This window comes from Cololabis saira, chromosome 18 (genome assembly GCF_033807715.1).
Source record: "Cololabis saira isolate AMF1-May2022 chromosome 18, fColSai1.1, whole genome shotgun sequence".
Taxonomy (NCBI): Eukaryota; Metazoa; Chordata; class Actinopteri; order Beloniformes; family Belonidae; genus Cololabis; species Cololabis saira.
The window spans coordinates 37,540,343-37,565,309 of record NC_084604.1 but is presented as its reverse complement, the minus strand read 5'-3'; the positions used below and the strand labels follow the sequence as shown (position 1 = coordinate 37,565,309).

The 24,967-nt window shown below is 42.3% G+C and overlaps 1 protein-coding gene across 1 annotated transcript in view; it reads left to right on the top strand.

Moving 5' to 3' along the window:
- Positions 1-24,967, top strand: part of nmbr (neuromedin B receptor) — a 63,671-nt gene that overhangs the window by 23,065 nt on the left and 15,639 nt on the right. The window contains exons 3-4 of the mRNA XM_061747015.1: positions 15,402-15,543; positions 19,198-19,413. Of these exons, the coding sequence (XP_061602999.1) occupies positions 15,402-15,543; positions 19,198-19,413 (358 nt within the window). The remainder of the gene's footprint in view (positions 1-15,401; positions 15,544-19,197; positions 19,414-24,967) is intronic.

Below are 24,967 nucleotides of genomic sequence, written 5' to 3'. Positions count from 1 at the left end.
GATGAATATTTGGGGGATGGATGGATGAATATTTGGGGGATGGATGGATGAATATTTGGGGGATGGATGGATGAATATTTGGGGGATGGATGAATATTTGGGGGATGGAGAATGGATGAATATTTGATGGATGGATGAATATTTGGGGGGATGGATGGATGAATATTTGATGGATGGATGGATATTTGATGATGGATGAATATTTGGGGGATGGATGGATGAATATTTGGGGGATGGATGGATGAATATTTGGGGGATGGATGGATGAATATTTGATGGATGAATATTTGATGGATGGATGAATATTTGGGGGATGGATGGATGAATATTTGGGGGATGGATGGAATGAATATTTGGGGGATGGATGGATGAATATTTGGTGGATTGGATGGATGAATATTTGGGGGATGGATGGATGAATATTTAGGGGATGGATGGATGAATATTTGGGGGATGGATGATGAATATTTGGGGGATGGATGGATGAATATTTAGGGGATGGATGGATGAATATTTGGGGGATGGATGGATGAATATTTAGGGGATGGATGGATGAATATTTGGTGGATGGATGGATGAATATTTGGGGGATGGATGGATGAATATTTAGGGGATGATGGATGAATATTTGGGGGATGGATTGATGAATATTTGGGGGATGGATGGATGAATATTTAGGGGATGGATGGATGAATATTGGTGGATGGATGATGAATATTTGGGGGGATGGATGGATGAATATTTGGGGGATGGATGGATGAATATTTGGGGGATGTATGGATGAATATTTGGGGGGATGGATGGATGAATATTTGGTGGATGGATGGATGAATATTTGGGGGATGGATGGATGAATATTTGGGGGATGGATGGATGAATATTTGGGGGATGGATGGATGAATATTTGGGGGATGGATGGATGAATATTTGGGGGATGGATGGATGAATATTTGATGGATGGATGAATATTTGATGGATGGATGAATATTTGGGGGATGGATGGATGAATATTTGGGGGATGGATGGATGAATATTTGATGGATGGATGAATATTTGATGGATGGATGAATATTTGGGGGATGGATGGATGAATATTTGGTGGATGGATGAATATTTGATGGATGGATGAATATTTGGGGGATGGATGGATGGATGAATATTTGGGGGATGGATGGATGAATATTTGGTGGATGGATGGATGAATATTTGGGGGATGGATGGATGAATATTTGGGGGATGGATGGATTAATATTTGGGGGATGGAAGGATGAATATTTGGTGGATGGATGAATATTTGGGGGATGGATGGATGAATATTTAGGGGATGGATGGATGAATATTTGGGGGATGGATGGATGAATATTTGGGGGATGGATGGATGAATATTTAGGGGATGGATGGATGAATATTTGGGGGATGGATGGATGAATATTTAGGGGATGGATGGATGAATATTTGGTGGATGGATGGATGAATATTTAGGGGGATGGATGGATGAATATTTGGTGGATGGATGGATGAATATTTGGGGGATGGATGGATGAATATTTGGGGGATGTATGGATGAATATTTTGGGGGGATGGATGGATGAATATTTGGTGGATGGATGGATGAATATTTGGGGGATGGATGGATGAATATTTGGGGGATGGATGGATGAATATTTAGGGGATGGATGGATGAATATTTGGGGATGGATGGATGAATATTTGGGGGATGGATGGATGAATATTTGGGGGATGATGGATGGATGAATATTTGGGGGGATGGATGGATGGATGAATATTTGGGGGATGGATGGATGGATGAATATTTGGGGGATGGATGGATGAATATTTGGGGGATGGATGGATGAATATTTGGGGGATAGATGGATGGATGAATATTTGGGGGATGGATGGATGAATATTTGGGGGATGGATGGATGAATATTCGGGGGATGGATGGATTAATATTTGGGGGATGGATGGATGAATATTTAGGGGATGATGGATGAATATTTGGTGGATGGATGGATGAATATTTGGGGGATGGATGGATGAATATTTGGTGGATGGATGGATGAATATTTGGGGGATGGATGGATGAATATTTGGGGGATGGATGAATATTTGGTGGATGGATGGATGAATATTTGGGGGATGGATGGATGAATATTTAGGGGATGGATGGATGAATATTTGGGGGATGGATGGATGGATGAATATTTGGGGGATGGATGGATGAATATTTGGTGGATGGATGGATGAATATTTGGGGGATGGATGGATGAATATTTGGGGATGGATGGATGAATATTTGGGGGATGGATGGATGAATATTTGGGGGATGGATGGATGAATATTTGGGGGATGGATGGATAAATATTTGGGGAATGGATGGGATGAATATTTGGGGGATGGATGGATGAATATTTGGTGGATGGATGGATGGATGAATATTTAGGGGATGGATGGATGAATATTTGGTGGATGGATGGATGAATATTTGGGGGGATGGATGGATGAATATTTGGGTGGATGGATGAATATTTGGGGGATGGATGGATGAATATTTGGTGGATGGATGGTTGAATATTTGGGGGGATGGATGGATAAATATTTGGGGGATGGATGGATGAATATTTGGGGGATGGATGGATGAATATTTGGGGGATGGAAGGATGAATATTTGGTGGATGGATGGATGAATATTTGGGGGATGGATGGATGTATATTTAGGGGATGGATGGATGAATATTTGGGGGATGGATGGATGAATATTTGGGGGATGGATGGATGAATATTTGGGGGATGGATGGATGAATATTTAGGGGATGGATGGATGATATTTGGGGGATGGATTGATGAATATTTGGGGGATGGATGGATGATTATTTAGGGGATGGATGGATGAATATTTGGTGGATGGATGGATGAATATTTGGGGGATGGATGGATGAATATTTGGGGGATGGATGGATGAATATTTTGGGGGATGTATGGATGAATATTTGGGGGGATGGATGGATGAATATTGGTGGATGGATGGATGAATATTTGGGGGATGGATGGATGAATATTTGGGGGATGGATGGATGAATATTTGGGGGATGGATGGATGAATATTTGGGGGATGGATGGATGAATATTTGGGGGATGGATGGATGAATATTTGGGGGATGGATGGATGAATATTTGGGGGATGGATGAATATTTGGGGGATGGATGGATGAATATTTGATGGATGGATGAGTATTTCGGGGGATGGATGGATGAATATTTGATGGGTGGATGAATATTTGATGGATGGATGAATATTTGGGGGATGGATGGATGAATATTTGGGGGATGGATGGATGAATATTTGGGGATGGATGGATGAATATTTGGGGGATGGAAGGATGAATATTTGGTGGATGGATGGATGAATATTTGGGGGGATGGATGGATGAATATTTAGGGGATGGATGGATGAATATTTGGGGGATGGATGAATATTTGGGGGATGGATGGATGAATATTTAGGGGATGGATGGATGAATATTTGGGGGATGGATGGATGAATATTTAGGGGATGGATGGATGAATATTTGGTGGATGGATGGATGAATATTTGGGGGATGGATGGATGAATATTTAGGGGATGGATGGATGAATATTTGGGGGATGGATTGATGAATATTTGGGGGATGGATGGATGAATATTTAGGGGGATGGATGGATGAATATTTGGTGGATGGATGGATGAATATTTGGGGGATGGATGGATGAATATTTGGGGGATGGATGGATGAATATTTGGGGGATGTATGGATGAATATTTGGGGGGATGGATGGATGAATATTTGGTGGATGGATGGATGAATATTTGGGGGATGGATGGATGAATATTTGGGGGATGGATGGATGAATATTTGGGGGATGGATGGATGGATGAATATTTGGGGGATGGATGGATGAATATTTGGGGGATGGATGGATGAATATTCGATGGATGGATGAATATTTGGGGGGATGGATGGATGAATATTTGATGGATGGATGAATATTTGATGGATGGATGAATATTTGGGGGATGGATGGATGAATATTTTGGGGATGGATGGATGAATATTTGGGGGATGGATGGATGAATATTTGGGGGATGGATGGATGGATGAATATTTGGGGGATGGATGGATGAATATTTGGGGGATGGATGGATGAATATTCGATGGATGGATGAATATTTGGGGGGATGGATGGATGAATATTTGATGGATGGATGAATATTTGATGGATGGATGAATATTTGGGGGATGGATGGATGAATATTTGGGGGATGGATGGATGAATATTTGGGGGATGGATGGATGAATATTTGGGGGATGGATGGATGAATATTTGGTGGATGGATGGATGAATATTTGGGGGATGGATGGATGAATATTTAGGGGATGGATGGATGAATATTTGGGGGATGGATGGATGAATATTTGGGGGATGGATGGATGAATATTTGGGGGATGGATGGATGGATGAATATTTAGGGGATGGATGGATGAATATTTGGTGGATGGATGGATGAATATTTGGGGGATGGATGGATGAATATTTAGGGGATGGATGGATGAATATTTGGGGGATGGATGGATGAATATTTGATGGATGGATGAATATTTGGGGGGATGGATGGATGCATATTTGATGGATGGATGAATATTTGATGGATGGATGAATATTTGGGGGATGGATGGATGAATATTTGGGGGATGGATGGATGAATATTTGGGGGATGGATGGATGAATATTTGGTGGATGGATGGATGAATATTTGGGGGGATGGATGGATGAATATTTAGGGTATGGATGGATGAATATTTGGGGGATGGATGGATGAATATTTGGGGGATGGATGGATGAATATTTAGGGGGATGGATGGATGAATATTTGGGGGATGGATGGATGAATATTTAGGGGGATGGATGGGAGATGAATATTTGGGGGGATGGATGGATGAATATTTAGGGGATGGATGGATGAATATTTGGGGGATGGATTGATGAATATTTGGGGGATGGATGGATGAATATTTAGGGGATGAATGGATGAATATTTGGTGGATGGATGGATGAATATTTGGGGGGATGGATGGATGAATATTTGGGGGAATGGATGGATGAATATTTGGGGGATGTATGGATGAATATTTGGGGGGATGGATGGATCAATATTTGGTGGATGGATGGATGAATATTTGGGGGATGGATGGATGAATATTTGGGGATGGATGGATGAATATTTGGGGGATGGATGGATGAATATTTGGGGGGATGGATGGATGAATATTTGGGGGATGGATGGATGAATATTTTGGGGATGGATGAATATTTGGGGGATGGATGGATGAATATTTGATGGATGGATGAATATTTGGGGGGATGGATGGATGAATATTTGATGGATGGATGAATATTTGATGGATGGATGAATATTTGGGGGATGGCATGGATGAATATTTTGGGATGGATGGATGAATATTTGGGGGATGGATGAATATTTGGGGGATGGATGGATGATGGATGGATGGATGGATGGATGGATATTTGGGGGATGGATGAATATTTGGGGGATGGATGGATGATGGATGGATGGATGGATGATGGATGGATGGATGATGGATGGATGATGGATGGATGGATGATGGATGGATGATGGATGGATGGATGGATGGATGATGGATGGATGGATGGATAGGATGATGGATGGATGGATGGATGGATGGATGATGGGTGGATTGATGATGGATGGATGATGGATGGATGGATGGATGGATGGATGGATGGATGATGGATGGATGGATGATGGATGGATGATGGATGGATTGATGATGGATGGATGGATGATGGATGGATGATGGATGGATGGATGTATGGATGATGGATGGATGAATGGATGATGGATGGATGAATATTTGGTGGATGGATGGATGAATATTTGGTGGATGATGGATGAATATTTGGGGGATGGATGGATGAATATTTGGGGGATGGATGGATGAATATTTAGGGGATGGATGGATGAATATTTGGGGATGGATGGATGAATATTTGGGGATGGATGGATGAATATTTGGGGGATGGATGGATGAATATTTGGGGGATGGATGGATGGATGAATATTTGGGGGATGGATGGATGGATGAATATTTGGGGGATGGATGGATGAATATTTGGGGGATGGATGGATGAATATTGGGGGATAGATGGATTGGATGGATGGATGAATATTTGGGGGATGGATGGATGAATATTTGGGGGATGGATGGATGAATATTCGGGGGATGGATGGATGAATATTTGGGGGATGGATGGATGAATATTTAGGGGGATGATGGATGAATATTTGGTGGATGGATGGATGAATATTTGGGGGATGGATGGATGGATGAATATTTGGTGGATGGATGGATGAATATTTTGGGGGATGGATGGATGAATATTTGGGGGATGGATGAGTATTTGGTGGATGGATGGATGAATATTTGGGGGATGGATGGATGAATATTTAGGGGATGGATGGATGAATATTTGGGGGATGGATGGATGGATGAATATTTGGGGGATGGATGGGATGAATATTTGGTGGATGGATGGATGAATATTTGGGGGATGGATGGATGAATATTTGGGGGATGGATGAATATTTGGGGGATGGATGGATGAATATTTGGGGGATGGATGGATGAATATTTGGTGGAAGGATGGATGAATATTTGGGGGATGGATGGATGAATATTTGGGGGATGGATGGATAAATATTTGGGGGATGGATGGATGAATATTTGGGGGATGGATGGATGAATATTTGGTGGATGGATGGATGAATATTTAGGGGATGGATGGATGAATATTTGGTGGATGGATGGATGAATATTTGGTGGATGGATGGATGAATATTTGGGGGATGGATGGATGAATATTTGGGTGGATGGATGAATATTTGGGGGATGGATGGATGAATATTTGGTGGATGGATGGTTGAATATTTGGGGGATGGATGGATAAATATTTGGGGGATGGATGGATGAATATTTGGGGGATGGATGGATGAATATTTGGGGGATGGAAGGATGAATATTTGGTGGATGGATGGATGAATATTTGGGGGATGGATGGATGAATATTTAGGGGATGGATGGATGAATATTTGGGGGATGGATGGATGAATATTTGGGGGATGGATGGATGAATATTTAGGGGATGGATGGAATGATATTTGGGGGATGGATGGATGAATATTTAGGGGATGGATGGATGAATATTTGGTGGATGGATGGATGAATATTTGGGGGATTGGATGGATGAATATTTAGGGGATGGATGGATGAATATTTGGGGGATGGATTGGTGAATATTTGGGGGATGGATGGATGAATATTTAGGGGATGGATGGATGAATATTTGGTGGATGGATGGATGAATATTTGGGGGATGGATGGATGAATATTTGGGGGATGTATGGATGAATATTTGGGGGGATGGATGGATGAATATTTGGTGGATGGATGGATGAATATTTGGGGGATGGATGGATGAATATTTGGGGGATGGATGGATGAATATTTGGGGGATGGATGGATGAATATTTGGGGGATGGATGGATGAATATTTGGGGGATGGATGGATGAATATTTGGGGGATGGATGGATGAATATTTGGGGGATGGATGGATGAATATTTGGTGGATGGATGGATGAATATTTGGGGGATGGATGGATGAATATTTGGGGGATGGATGGATGAATATTTAGGGGATGGATGGATGAATATTTGGGGGATGGATGGATGAATATTTGGGGGATGGATGGATGAATATTTAGGGGATGGATGGGATGAATATTTGGGGATGGATGGATGAATATTTAGGGGATGGATGGATGAATATTTGGTGGATGGATGGATGAATATTTGGGGGATGGATGGATGAATATTTAGGGGATGGATGGATGAATATTTGGGGGATGGATTGGTGAATATTTGGGGGATGGATGGATGAATATTTAGGGGATGGATGGATGAATATTTGGTGGATGGATGGATGAATATTTGGGGGATGGATGGATGAATATTTGGGGGATGTATGGATGAATATTTGGGGGGATGGATGGATGAATATTTGGTGGATGGATGGATGAATATTTGGGGGATGGATGGATGAATATTTGGGGGATGGATGGATGAATATTTGGGGGATGGATGGATGAATATTTGGGGGATGGATGGATGAATATTTGGGGGATGGATGGATGAATATTTGGGGGATGGATGGATGAATATTTGGGGGATGGATGGATGAATATTTGGGGGATGGATGGATGAATATTTGGGGGATGGATGGATGAATATTGATGGATGGATGAATATTTGGGGGGATGGATGGATGAATATTTGATGGATGGATGAATATTTGATGGATGGATGAATATTTGGGGGATGGATGGATGAATATTTGGGGGATCGGATGGATGAATATTTGGGGGATGGATGGATGCATATTTGGGGGCATGCGAGGATCGAATATTTGGTGGATGGATGGATGAATATTTGGGGGATGGATGGATGAATCATTTAGGGGATGGATGGATGAATATTTGGGGGATGGATGGCATGAATATTTGGGGGATGGATCGGATGAATATTTAGGGGCATGGATGTGATGAATATTTGGGGGCAGGCATGGATGCAATATTTAGGGGATGGATGGATGAATATTTGGGTGGATGGATGGCATGAAATATTTGGGGGATGGATGGATGAATATTTAGGGGATGGATGGATGAAAATTTGGGGGATGGATTGATGAACTATTTGGGGATGGATGGATGAATATTTAGGGGATGGATGGCACTGAATATTTGGTGGATGGCATGGATGAATATTTGGGGGATGGATGGATGAATATTTGGGGGATGGATGGATGAATAATTGGGGGAAGTATGGATGAACTATTTGGGGGGATGGATGGATGAATATTTGGTGGATGGATGGATGAACTATTTGGCGGGATGGATGGATGAATATTTGGGGGGATGGATGGATGACATATTTGGGGGATGGATGGATGAATATTTGGGGGATGGCATGGATGAATATTTGATGGATGGATTGAATACTTTGGGGGGATGGATGGATGAATATTTGATGGATGGCATGAATATTTGATGGATGGATGAATATTTGGGGGATGGATGGATGAATATTTGGGGGATGGATGGATGCCACATATTTGGGGGATGGAAGGATGAATATTTGGTGGATGGATCGGATGACATATTTAGGGGATGGATGGATGAATATTTGGGGGATGGATGGATGAATATTTGGGGGATGGATGGATGCAATATTTAGGGGATGGATGGTTGAATATTTGGGGGATGGATGGATGCAATATTTAGGGGATGGATGGATGAATATTTGGTGGATGGATGGATGAATATTTAGTGGATGGATGGATGAATCATTTGGTGGATGGATGGATGAATATTTGGGGGATGGATGGATGAATATTTGGGGGATGTATGGCTGAATATTTGGCGGGATGGATGGATGCAAATATTTGGTGATGGATGGATGAATATTTGGGGGATGGATGGATGAATATTTGGGGGATGGATGGATGAATACTTTGGGGGATGGCATGGCATGCACTATTTGGGGGATGGATGGATGAACTATTTGGGGATGGATGGATGAATATTTGGGGGATGGATGATGAATATTTGGGGGATGGATGGATGAATATTTGGGGGCATGGATGGATGACTATTTGGGGGATGGATGGATGAATATTTGATGGATGGATGAATATTTGGGGGGCATGGCATGGATGCAATATTTGATGGATGGATGAATATTTGGTCGGATAGTGATGGATTAATATTTGGGGGATGGATGGATGAATATTTGGGGGATGGATGGATGAATATTTGGGGGATGTATGGATGAATATTTGGGGGGATGGATGGCATCGAATATTTGATGGCATGGCATGAATCAATTTGGTGGATGGATGGATGACTATTTGGGGGATGGCATGGATCGAATATTTGGGGGATGGATGGCATGAATATTTGGGGGATGGATGGATGAATATTTCGGGGATGGATGGATGAATATTTAGGGGATGGATGGCATGAATATTTGGGGGATGGAAGGATCGAACTATTTGGGGGCATGGATGGATGAAATATTTGGGGGATGGATGGATGAATATTTGGTGGCATGGATTGATGCAATATTTGGGGGATGGATGGATGAATATTTGGTGGCATGGCATGGCCATGAATATTTGGGGGATGGATGGATGAATATTGGGGGATGGATGGATGAATATTTGGTGGATGGATGGATGAATATTTGGGGGATGGATGGATGAATATTTGGGGGGCTGGATGGATGAATATTTGGGGGATGGATGAATCATTTGGGGGATGGCATGGATGAATATTTGATGGATGGATGAATATTTGGGGGGGATGGATGGATGAATATTTGATGGATGGATGCAATATTTGATGGATGGATGCAATATTTGGGAGGATGGATGGATGAATATTTGGGGGATGGATGGATGAATATTTGGGGGATGGATGGATGAATATTTGGGGGCATGGATGGATGAATATTTGGGGGATGGATGGATGAATATTTGGGGGCATGGCATGGATGAATATTTGGGGGGATGTATGGATGAATATTTGGGGGGATGGATGGATGAATATTTGGTGGATGGATGGATGAATATTTGGGGGATGGCATGGATGAATATTTGGGGGATGTATGGCATGAATATTTGGGGGATGGATGGATGAATATTTGGTGGCATGGCATGTGCATGCAATATTTGGGGGATGATGGATGAATATTTGGGGGATGGATGGATGAATATTTGGGGGCATGGATGGCATGCCATATTTGGGGGATGGCATGGATGAATATTTGGGGGAAGGATGGATGAATATTTGGGGGATGGATGGATGAATATTTGGGGGATGGATGCGATCGAACTATTTGGGGGATGGATGGATGAATATTTGATGGATGGATGAATATTTGGGGGGATGGATGGATGCAATATTTGATGGATGGATCGAATATTTGGTGGCATGGCATGGATCGAATATTTGGGGGATGGATGGATGAATATTTGGGGGATGGATGGATGAATATTTGGGGGATGTATGGATGAATATTTGGGGGGATGGATGGATGAATATTTGATGGATGGATGAATATTTGGTGGATGGATGGATGAATATTTGGGGGATGGATGGATGAATATTTGGGGGATGGATGGATGAATATTTGGGGGATGGATGGATGAATATTTCGGGGATGGATGGATGAATATTTAGGGGATGGATGGATGAATATTTGGGGGATGGATGGATGAATATTTGGGGGATGGATGGATGAATATTTGGGGGCATGGATGGATGAATATTTGGTGGATGGATTGATGAATATTTGGGGGATGGATGGATGAATATTTGGTGGATGGATGGATGAATATTTGGGGGATGGATGGATGAATATTTGGGGGATGGATGGATGAATATTTGGTGGATGGATGGATGAATATTTGGGGGATGGATGGATGAATATTTGGGGGATGGATGGATGAATATTTGGGGGATGGATGAATATTTGGGGGATGGATGGATGAATATTTGATGGATGGATGAATATTTGATGGATGGATGAATATTTGATGGATGGATGAATATTTGGGGGATGGATGGATGAATATTTGGGGGATGGATGGATGAATATTTGGGGGATGGATGGATGAATATTTGGGGGATGGATGGATGAATATTTGGGGGATGGATGGATGAATATTTGGGGGATGGATGGATGAATATTTGGGGGATGTATGGATGAATATTTGGGGGGATGGATGGATGAATATTTGATGGATGGATGAATATTTGGTGGATGGATGGATGAATATTTGGGGGATGGATGGATGAATATTTGGGGGATGGATGGATGAATATTTGGGGGATGGATGGATGAATATTTGGTGGATGGATGGATGAATATTTGGTGGATGGATGGATGAATATTTGGGGGATGGATGGATGAATATTTGGTGGATGGATGGATGAATATTTGGGGGATGGATGGATGAATATTTGGGGGATGGATGGATGAATATTTGGTGGATGGATGGATGAATATTTGGGGGATGGATGGATGAATATTTAGGGGATGGATGGATGAATATTTGGGGGATGGATGGATGAATATTTGGGGGATGGATGGATGAATATTTGGGGGATGGATGGATGAATATTTGGGGGATGGATGGATGAATATTTGGGGGATGGATGGATGAATATTTGGGGGATGGATGGATGAATATTTGGGGGATGGATGGATGAATATTTGGGGATGGATGGATGAATATTTGATGGATGGATGAATATTTGGGGGGATGGATGGATGAATATTTGATGGATGGATGAATATTTGGTGGATGGATGGATTAATATTTGGGGGATGGATGGATGAATATTTGGGGGATGGATGGATGAATATTTGGGGGATGTATGGATGAATATTTGGGGGGATGGATGGATGAATATTTGATGGATGGATGAATATTTGGTGGATGGATGGATGAATATTTGGGGGATGGATGGATGAATATTTGGGGGATGGATGGATGAATATTTGGGGGATGGATGGATGAATATTTCGGGGATGGATGGATGAATATTTAGGGGATGGATGGATGAATATTTGGGGGATGGATGGATGAATATTTGGGGGATGGATGGATGAATATTTGGGGGATGGATGGATGAATATTTGGTGGATGGATTGATGAATATTTGGGGGATGGATGGATGAATATTTGGTGGATGGATGGATGAATATTTGGGGGATGGATGGATGAATATTTGGGGGATGGATGGATGAATATTTGGTGGATGGATGGATGAATATTTGGGGGATGGATGGATGAATATTTGGGGGATGGATGGATGAATATTTGGGGGATGGATGAATATTTGGGGGATGGATGGATGAATATTTGATGGATGGATGAATATTTGGGGGGATGGATGGATGAATATTTGATGGATGGATGAATATTTGATGGATGGATGAATATTTGGGGGATGGATGGATGAATATTTGGGGGATGGATGGATGAATATTTGGGGGATGGATGGATGAATATTTGGGGGATGGATGGATGAATATTTGGGGGATGGATGGATGAATATTTGGGGGATGGATGGATGAATATTTGGGGGCATGTATGGATGAATATTTGGGGGGATGGATGGATGAATATTTGGTGGATGGATGGATGAATATTTGGGGGATGGATGGATGAATATTTGGGGGATGTATGGATGAATATTTGGGGGGATGGATGGATGAATATTTGGTGGATGGATGGATGAATATTTGGGGGATGGATGGATGAATATTTGGGGGATGGATGGATGAATATTTGGGGGATGGATGGATGAATATTTGGGGGATGGATGGATGAATATTTGGGGGATGGATGGATGAATATTTGGGGGATGGATGGATGAATATTTGGGGGATGGATGGATGAATATTTGGGGGATGGATGGATGAATATTTGGGGGATGGATGGATGAATATTTGATGGATGGATGAATATTTGGGGGGATGGATGGATGAATATTTGATGGATGGATGAATATTTGGTGGATGGATGGATGAATATTTGGGGGATGGATGGATGAATATTTGGGGGATGGATGGATGAATATTTGGGGGATGTATGGATGAATATTTGGGGGGATGGATGGATGAATATTTGATGGATGGATGAATATTTGGTGGATGGATGGATGAATATTTGGGGGATGGATGGATGAATATTTGGGGGATGGATGGATGAATATTTGGGGGATGGATGGATGAATATTTCGGGGATGGATGGATGAATATTTAGGGGATGGATGGATGAATATTTGGGGGATGGATGGATGAATATTTGGGGGATGGATGGATGAATATTTGGGGGATGGATGGATGAATATTTGGTGGATGGATTGATGAATATTTGGGGGATGGATGGATGAATATTTGGTGGATGGATGGATGAATATTTGGGGGATGGATGGATGAATATTTGGGGGATGGATGGATGAATATTTGGTGGATGGATGGATGAATATTTGGGGGATGGATGGATGAATATTTGGGGGATGGATGGATGAATATTTGGGGGATGGATGAATATTTGGGGGATGGATGGATGAATATTTGATGGATGGATGAATATTTGATGGATGGATGAATATTTGATGGATGGATGAATATTTGGGGGATGGATGGATGAATATTTGGGGGATGGATGGATGAATATTTGGGGGATGGATGGATGAATATTTGGGGGATGGATGGATGAATATTTGGGGGATGGATGGATGAATATTTGGGGGATGGATGGATGAATATTTGGGGGATGTATGGATGAATATTTGGGGGGATGGATGGATGAATATTTGATGGATGGATGAATATTTGGTGGATGGATGGATGAATATTTGGGGGATGGATGGATGAATATTTGGGGGATGGATGGATGAATATTTGGGGGATGGATGGATGAATATTTGGTGGATGGATGGATGAATATTTGGTGGATGGATGGATGAATATTTGGGGGATGGATGGATGAATATTTGGTGGATGGATGGATGAATATTTGGGGGATGGATGGATGAATATTTGGGGGATGGATGGATGAATATTTGGTGGATGGATGGATGAATATTTGGGGGATGGATGGATGAATATTTAGGGGATGGATGGATGAATATTTGGGGGATGGATGGATGAATATTTGGGGGATGGATCGATGAATATTTAGGGGATGGATGGATGAATATTTGGGGGATGGATGGATGGATGAATATTTGGTGGATGGATGGATGAATATTTGGGGGATGGATGGATGGATGAATATTTGTCCAATAAGCAGCAGTCTGGTCTGGAACTCGTGCTCCACCGAACAGACGCAGGTTTAACGAGGTCTAATTAGCTTTGTCATGATGACATCATCAGAGGTCACATGATGACATCATCAGAGGTCACCTGACCCGGCCGAGGGGACGTCCGCCCAATAAAACCATTCTTTTTATTTATTTTATTGTATTTATTTAACTGTTTCTTTACCTGTCATGTGTTGTTGTTGATGACTGTATTCTGCTGATGCTGCACCGGTGGAACTGAAATCACTGATTGTTCTACAGTACATTGTTTCTAGATTGCAAACCTCCAATAAAACACGTCCATCAGGGTTGGGGGTTCGAGGACCGGGTCAGATCGGTGTTCAGGTGTTTCTGACCCGTCCCCGTGTCCCCGTGTCCCCCCAGGTACAAGGCCATCGTCAACCCCATGGACATCCAGACGTCCAGCGCCGTGAAGTGGACGTGTCTCAAGGCCGGGTCCATCTGGCTGCTGTCCGTCCTGCTGGCCGTCCCCGAGGCCGTCTTCTCCCAGGTGGTGTCCATGCAGGTGAGACCAGCTGGACACGTCTTCTCCCAGGTGGTGTCCATGCAGGTAAGACCAGCTGGACACGTCTTCTCCCAGGTGGTGTCCATGCAGGTAAGACCAGCTGGACACGTCTTCTCCCAGGTGGTGTCCATGCAGGTGAGAGCTGGACACGTCTTCTCCCAGGTGGTGTCCATGCAGGTGAGACCAGCTGGACACGTCTTCTCCCAGGTGGTGTCCATGCAGGTGAGACCAGCTGGAACCGTCTTCTCCCAGGTGGTGTCCATGCAGGTAAGACCAGCTGGACACGTCTTCTCCCAGGTGGTGTCCATGCAGGTAAGACCAGCTGGACACGTCTTCTCCCAGGTGGTGTCCATGCAGGTAAGACCAGCGGGACACGTCTTCTCCCAGGTGGTGTCCATGCAGGTGAGACCAGCTGGAACCGTCTTCTCCCAGGTGGTGTCCATGCAGGTAAGACCAGCGGGACACGTCTTCTCCCAGGTGGTGTCCATGCAGGTGAGACCAGCTGGAACCGTCTTCTCCCAGGTGGTGTCCATGCAGGTAAGACCAGCGGGACACGTCTTCTCCCAGGTGGTGTCCATGCAGGTAAGACCAGCTGGACACGTCTTCTCCCAGGTGGTGTCCATGCAGGTAAGACCAGCTGGACACGTCTTCTCCCAGGTGGTGTCCATGCAGGTGAGACCAGCTGGACACGTCTTCTCCCAGGTGGTGTCCATGCAGGTGAGACCAGCTGGACACGTCTTCTCCAAGGTGGTGTCCATGCAGGTAAGACCAGCTGGACACGTCTTCTCCCAGGTGGTGTCCATGCAGGTGAGACCAGCTGGACACGTCTTCTCCCAGGTGGTGTCCATGCAGGTGAGACCAGCTGGACACCGTCCTCACCTGGACACCAACAGTCTTCTCAGGCTCTGTTTACACGGAGCAAAAACAGTGGTGTTTTCATGCGTTTTGGTCGTTCGTTTACACGAAAACGAAGCTCAAATTCACCAAAAACCATAATTTCTGAAACTCCGGCCAAAGTGGAGATTTGCAAAACCTCCGTCTTCACGTTTGCTTGTAAACGGAGAGAAACGGACATTTATTCTTCAGAACGTCACATTATGAGATAGAAACGTCACCAGCGTCATGAGTGACACCTGTGTTTACAATTAGTTTGTAACCGTCAATATTTTCTTGTATTTTACCTGTTTTATATTCTAAAGTCACACTTAAAAGTAACTCCACTTCTGTCACTCCAAACCAAAGACTCTCGGTCCGTCTTGGAAGTAACTGGAAGTTACTTCCAAGTCATTTGTTGATGTCATTTGTTGATGTCACCTATAAACTCCTAAATGACCTCGTAACGATGGAAAAGTGCATCCGTTTGTCTTTACAACTGTTTTATTATTATCTTTCATCCACTGGAGCTGCTGGACTGACTGCTTTCATTTCCATCTGTTATGTTGTTTGCTGGATGGATGGATGGATGGATGGCTGGATGGATGGATGAATATTTGGTTGATGGATGGATGAATATTTGGTTGATGGATGGATGAATATTTGGTTGGTGGATGGATGGATGAATATTTGGTTGGTGGATGGATGGATGAATATATGGTGGATGGATGGATGGATGGATGAATATTTGGTTGGTGGATGGATGGATGAATATATGGTGGATGGATGGATGGATGGATGGATGGATGAATATTTGGTTGGTGGATGGATGGATGAATAGTTGGTTGGTGGATGGATGAATATATGGTTGGTGGACGGATGGATGATTAAATGAATAGTCTATTGATGGATGGATGGATGGCTGGATGGATGAATATTTGGTTGGTGGACGGATGGATGGATGATTGAATGAATAGTCTATTGATGGATGGATGGATGGCTGGATGGATGAATATTTGGTTGGTGGATGGATGGATGAATATATGGTGGATGGATGGATGGATGAATATTTGGTTGGTGGACGGATGGATGGATGATTGAATGAATAGTCTATTGATGGATGGATGGATGGCTGGATGGATGAATATTTGGTTGGTGGATGGATGGATGAATATTTGGTTGGTGGATGGATGGATGAATATTTGGTTGGTGGATGGATGGATGAATATATGGTGGATGGATGGATGGATGAATATTTGGTTGGTGGATGGATGGATGAATATATAGTGGATGGATGGATGGATGGATGGATGAATATTTGGTTGGTGGATGGATGGATGAATATATGGTGGATGGATGGATGGATGAATATTTGGTTGGTGGATGGATGGATGAATATATAGTGGATGGATGGATGAATATTTGGTTGGTGGATGGATGGATGAATAGTTGGTTGGTGGATGGATGGATGAATATATGGTGGATGGATGCATGAATAGTTGGTTGGTGGATGATGGATGGATGGATGGATGGATGAATAGTTGGTTGGTGGATGGATGGATGAATAGTTGGTTGGTGGATGGTTGGATGGATGAATAGTTGGTTGGTGGATGGATGGATGAATATATGGTGGATGGATGGATGGATGAATATTTGGTTGGTGGATGGATGGATGAATATATGGTGGATGGATGGATGGATGGATGAATATTTGGTTGGTGGATGGATGGATGAATATATGGTGGATGGATGGATGGATGGATGAATATTTGGTTGGTGGATGGATGGATGAATATATGGTGGATGGATGGATGAATAGTTGGTTGGTGGATGGATGGATGAATAGTTGGTTGGTGGATGGATGGATGAATATATGGTGGATGGATGGATGGATGAATAGTTGGTTGGTGGATGGATGGATGGATGAATAGTTGGTTGGTGGATGGTTGGATGGATGAATAGTTGGTGGATGGATGGATGGATGAATAGTTGGTTGTTGGATGGATGGATGAATATATGGTGGATGGATGGATGGATGCATGAATAGTTGGTTGGTGGATGATGGATGGATGGATGGATGGATGGATGGATGAATAGTTGGTTGGTGGATGGATGGATGAATAGTTGGTTGGTGGATGGATGGATGAATATATGGTGGATGGATGGATGGATGCATGAATAGTTGGTTGGTGGATGATGGATGGATGGATGGATGGATGGATGAATAGTTGGTTGGTGGATGGATGGATGAATAGTTGGTTGGTGGATGGATGGATGAATAGTTGGTGGATGGATGGATGGATGAATAGTTGGTTGGTGGATGAATGGATGAATAGTTGCATCCATTTAAAACTGCTTTATCATCATCTTTGACATTCCCCCCAGCTTTCAGTTTCAGTTCTGTCCCGCCTGTGTCCCATCTGCCCTGATTGTCTGCAGCTGTGTCTCGTCGTGTCTCGTTATCCCCTGGTATATCTGGTCTTGTCATTCCCTTGTTCCCTGTAGGTCCGTACTGTTTTGTCCTGCATGTTTCCTGCCACGTTTTTCCTGCTCAGGTTTTTTTATCCCTGTTTTGTTACTTTTGATCCTGCCAAGCAGCGCTTTGTTTTTGCTTTTGTGGAATAAATCCTGGTTTTTGCAACTCCTGCCTCCTGCTCTCCTGCGTTTGGGTCCACATCAAACTCCAGTCGTGACAATTTCCATCTGTTATCTCGTCCTGTTGTTCATTTGTCTCTTTCCTTCTCCACCCTAACCTCGTCTCCTCGTCTCCTCGTCCCCCAGGTCAACAGGGACGACTCCAACGTGACCTTCGTGAACTGCGTCCCCTACCCGCTGTCCAACCCGCTGCACCCCAAGATCCACTCCGTCCTGATCTTCCTGGTCTACTTCCTGGTCCCGCTGTCCGTCATCTCCGTCTACTACTTCCACATCGCCAGGACGCTCATACGCAGCGCCAACGACATGCCGGGGGAAATCAGCGAGCACACCAGGAGACAGGTGATGGAGGGATGGAGGGAGGGATGGATGGATGGATGGATGGAGGGATGGATGGATGGATGATGGATGGATGGATGGATGGATGGAGGGATGGATGGATGGATGATGGATGGATGGATGGATGGATGGATGGATGGATGGATGGATGATGGATGGATGGATGAATGGCTGGATGGTTGATGGATGGATGGATGGATGGATGGATGGATGGATGGATGGAGGGATGGATGGATGGATGGATGATGAATGGCTGGATGGTTGATGGATGATGGATGGATGGATGGATGGATGGATGATGGATGGATGGATGGATGGATGATGGATGGATGATGGATGGATGATGGATGGATGGATGGATGGAGGGATGGATGGATGGATGGATGATGAATGGCTGGATGGTTGATGGATGGATGGATGGATGATGGATGGATGATGGATGGATGATGGATGGATGGACGGATGGATGATGGATGGATGGATGGGTGGATGGATAATGGATGGATGGACGGATGGATAAATATTTGGGGGATGGATGAATAGTTGGTTTGTGGATGGATGGATGAATAGTTGGTTTGTGGATGGATGGATGAATAGTTGGTTTGTGGATGGATGGATGGATGGATGGATGAATAGTTGGTTTGTGGATGGATGGATGAATAGTTGGTTTGTGGATGGATGGATGAATAGTTGGTTTGTGGATGGATGGATGAATAGTTGGTTTGTGGATGGATGGATGGATGAATAGTTGGTTTGTGGATGGATGGATGGATGAATAGTTGGTTTGTGGATGGATGGATGGATGAATAGTTGGTTTGTGGATGGATGGATGAATAGTTGGTTTGTGGATGGATGGATGAATAGTTGGTTTGTGGATGGATGGATGAATAGTTGGTTTGTGGATGGATGGATGGATGGATGGATGAATAGTTGGTTTGTGGATGGATGGATGAATAGTTGGTTTGTGGATGGATGGATGGATGAATAGTTGGTTTGTGGATGGATGGATGAATAGTTGGTTTGTGGATGGATGGATGGATGGATGGATGAATAGTTGGTTTGTGGATGGATGGATGGATGAATAGTTGGTTTGTGGATGGATGGATGGATGAATAGTTGGTTTGTGGATGGATGGATGGATGAATAGTTGGTTGGTGGATGGATGGATGAATAGTTGGTTTGTGGATGGATGGATGGATGAATAGTTGGTTGGTGGATGGATGGTTCATCGAGGGATAGATGGATGGATAATTGGTTGATGGATGAATATTTGGTGGATGGATGGATGAGTTTCGTGTTCTCTTCGTCTCTCGTCGGTGTTTGGACGTAAACTGGTCGGTTCAGGGTTGATGTGACAGGGTGAGGTTTACGGCGTTGGGTGACAGGGTGAGGTTTACCCCCAGAGAGTTCCCTCCATCTAAACCTCCTCACAACTCACTGCCGGTGGATAGTTTTATTTATTTATCAATGTTTTCCTTTTACAAAGAGTTTTATAAAGTAACAACATGTTTACTGTGACGTGAAAGTAATTCATCAATCCAGTAAATCTAGACTAGAAATGTAAACAAAAAGGGCGTTTCAGGGAAATGTTCGTAAATGACATCGTAGACATCGTAGACATCGTAGATGACACCGTAGATGACATCGTAAACATCGTAAATGACATCGTAGACATCGTAGATGACATCATAGACATCGTAGATGACATCATAGACATCGTAGATGACATCATAGACATCGTAGATGACATCGTAGACATCGTAAATGACATCGTAGACATCGTAGATGACATCATAGACATCGTAGATGACACCGTAGACATCGTAGATGACACCGTAGACATCGTAGATGACATCATAGACATCGTAGATGACATCATAGACATCGTAGATGACATCATAGACATCGTAGATGACACCGTAGACATCGTAAATGACGTCGTAGATGACATCGTAGACATCGTAGATGACATCGTAGACATCGTAAATGACATCGTAGACATCGTAGATGACATTGTAGACATCGTAGATTACATCGTAGACATCGTAAATGACATCGTAGACATCGTAAATGACATCGTAGACATCGTAGATGACATCGTAGACATCGTAAATGACATCGTAGACATCGTAGATGACATTGTAGACATCGTAGATTACATCGTAGACATCGTAAATGACATCGTAGACATCGTAGACATCGTAGATGACACCGTAGACATCGTAAATGACATCGTAGACATCGTAAATGACATCGTAGATGACATCGTAGACATCATAGATTACATTGTAGACATCGTAAATGACATCGTAGACATCGTAAATGACATCGTAGATGACACCGTAGACATCGTAGATTATATCGTAGACATCGTAGACATCGTAGATTATATCGTAGATTACACCATCTACGATATCGTAGCTGTGCAGATTTCTCCTCCATGTCAGTAAAGTAGGAATGAAAACCATTTATCAAGTTTTCCAAATGTCCCACGATGACTAACTTCACCGTAGCTTCTCTACATCCTCACTGGAGAGGAAAGCAACTTTTCCACAGCTCTGCTTTCTTCAGGAAACCTAGATATATTGTGGCAGCCTACGTCAGCTGAGCTTAGAGTATTGTATATTGACTGTTTTATATATATATATATATGTGTGTGTGTGTAAAGACAAATTAAATGTCTTTCTGCACAATCCAGCCAAAACGATTGAGAATATTTTCCCTGAGTTCTGCGTGGGGGGCGGGGTGAGGTTTACGGCGTTGGGGCGGCTTCACGCAGGTCTGGCTGGCGACCAGAACTTGCTGTTAGAAAGACGTGGTTGGTGTAGACACCATCACTGCAGGATGTTTGTGTCAAAATGATTCAATCAAAAAAAAAGACTTCGAAATGTTTTTCACTTCAATCAAGAAAAAAATCACTTCAAATCGAAAGAAATATTTTCAATCCAAAAAAAAGTGTTCAAATGCAATTCTTTGGGTTTCAAATATGTTTTTGCATTGAAACACCTTTTTTCTTTGATTGAAAAAGTTTTTTTTTATTGAAGTGATTTTTTTTTCATTGAAAATATTTTTTTTCTTTTTGAAGCAACTTCTTTTTTGATTAAATGATAAAGACACAAATGTCCATCCCATAATAATAACGGTACAAACACAAAACAACTTCAATCAAAAAAGTTGCTTCAAACAAAAAAACCTTCACTTCTATCAAAGAAAACATTTCCAATCAAAGAAAAACAGTGTTCAAATGCATTTTTTCGAGTCTCAAATATTATTTTGCATTCAAACACTTTTTTTGATTGAAATCATTTTTATTGATTGAAGTGAATTTTTTTTAAATTGAAAATATATTTTTTGATTGAAGCAATCTTTTTTTTGATTGAATAATTAAGACACAAATCTACCTCCATAGAAACCACCCACCTTGTCATTTTTGTATTTGTATTTATTTTATTTATTTATTTTACACAATTTTAAAAAAATAGTGCAAGGAGGGAACGAAGCCCAGAGGGTTGTACAGAGTTCCACCCCCGTCATCTACTGTAAACAGAAAATTAAATGTACAAACATAGGAAAACTCTAATTACAAGCATGAAAAGAAAACAAGGATACATAATAGAGAATACATTGAAAAATTAGGACATGAGATGTTTTTTCAGCAATTTTTTGAAGGATATAAATGACAGTGTTGGACCTCAGAGACATATCTAAACTGTTCCAGAGTTTAGGACCTCTAAATGAAATATTAAACTGATGAAAAGATGTTGGACAGAAGGGTAAATGTAGATTGACACTGTGTCTAGTTGAGTATGAATGCAAGTCAGATGAAAAACTAAAGAAATGATGAAAGGTGTCGGGAGGATCTTGCTTATTGTTGATAAACTTGTGCACAAATAAACATGAGTGAAAAACATTGAGTTTATGAATGGGTAATATAGAGTATTTGGATGGATTATGTCTATTGGACATAGAGATTGATCTCAGGAATCTCTTCTGGATTATCAGTAGTTTGTTAAGGAAGGATGGATAAGTTGCAGACCAGACAATATTACAGTAATTCATATACGGAAACAGAAAACTATAATACAAAGTTAAGTGAGCGGAGCGATGGATCAGGGGACAGACTTTCCTCAGTATACCAAGCATCTTCATAGATCTTTTGCATACTTGTCATTAGTGATGCACCGATTGTTCGGTAACCGAAATTGTTCGGCCGAAAATGGCAAAAAAACACTTTCGGTGTTCGGTGGAATAAGTGGGAAAAAAACTGAACAATTAATAACGGCGTTATAATATAAATAGACTGGCCGCTCCGTAACTGTTGCGCACCACATAAATAGTTGGCCAACCAAAAACTAACCACATAAGAATTTAACTAACATTCACCAGCAGGTGGAACCAAAACAACATAAATCAATCTATTACAGGTTTAGATGAGGAAATCAAACGTGGAAGAGCGTGGAGTGAAGTGGTGCAAACATGTCAGCAGTGTGGAAGTATTTTAGAGTGGCAAAGAATAAAACAAGAATGGCTGTTTGCAATGAATGTTCTGCTCAAATATCTAGAGGGGGCACATCTGCAAAGTCTTTCAGCTACAAGTTTGATTTATCATTTGAAATAAAAAAACCCTGAGCACTTTAATGCATTTTTATTGTTTTAAGGCCTATGTTACAATGTTCAGTCAGTTAAGCCTAACGTAAGCTCAAAGATGGCCAAAAAATGTATTTTGCAAATTTATTTATTTTAAGTTATTGTTCTTTGCTGGTATAATGTCTGCTGGAATATTTAAGAAATGCTGGGAAATTAAAAAATGTTCCGTTTTTTATGTTCAACAAAGATTTTTTTCTTTTAAAAGCCTAAATCAAATTTATTTGATTTATGCAATGGTGAAAAAATTGGCAAAATAAATGAAAAACTGCGAAGAACCATGTTCGGTATTGTTCGGTATTCGGCCAAGTGTTTATTATTATTTTCGGTTTCGGCCACAAATTTTCATTTCGGTGCATCACTACTTGTCACACAGGTTCAGGAGGCTGGTGTCCTTGCCCTGCAGAGACACATTCAGTTCCTTCAGTTTGCTGAATAAATCTGCCAGATAGCAGAGCTTTGCAGGCCAGTGCGTGTCCTGGAACAAGGTGGCACGGGGAGATCCGTGCTCTGTCAGAAAGGTTTGCACTTCAGCCCGTAACTCCAACAGCCTGTTGAGTATTCTCCCTGGAGAGAGCCAGCAACACTTCTGCATGCAGCAGCAGTCGTGCGTGTTCAGCTCCCATATTTTCACAGAGGCGGCGGAACAAACGTGCATTAAGTGGCTTTGACTTGATGAAGTTTATCACTTTGATGCTGTCGTTCCAAACATCCTGCAACGCAGGGCTCATTTCCTTGGACGCCAACGCTTCTCTGTGAATCACGCAGTGAGTGTGTTTCCATGCATCAATAACCCTATTAAAACCCGAATATTAGCAATAACCCGAATTTGCACGGCCATGTAAACACCAATAACTCCTTTGAATAACCCGAATTTGCTCATATTGGGGTTTTTAAAAACCTGAATATGAGC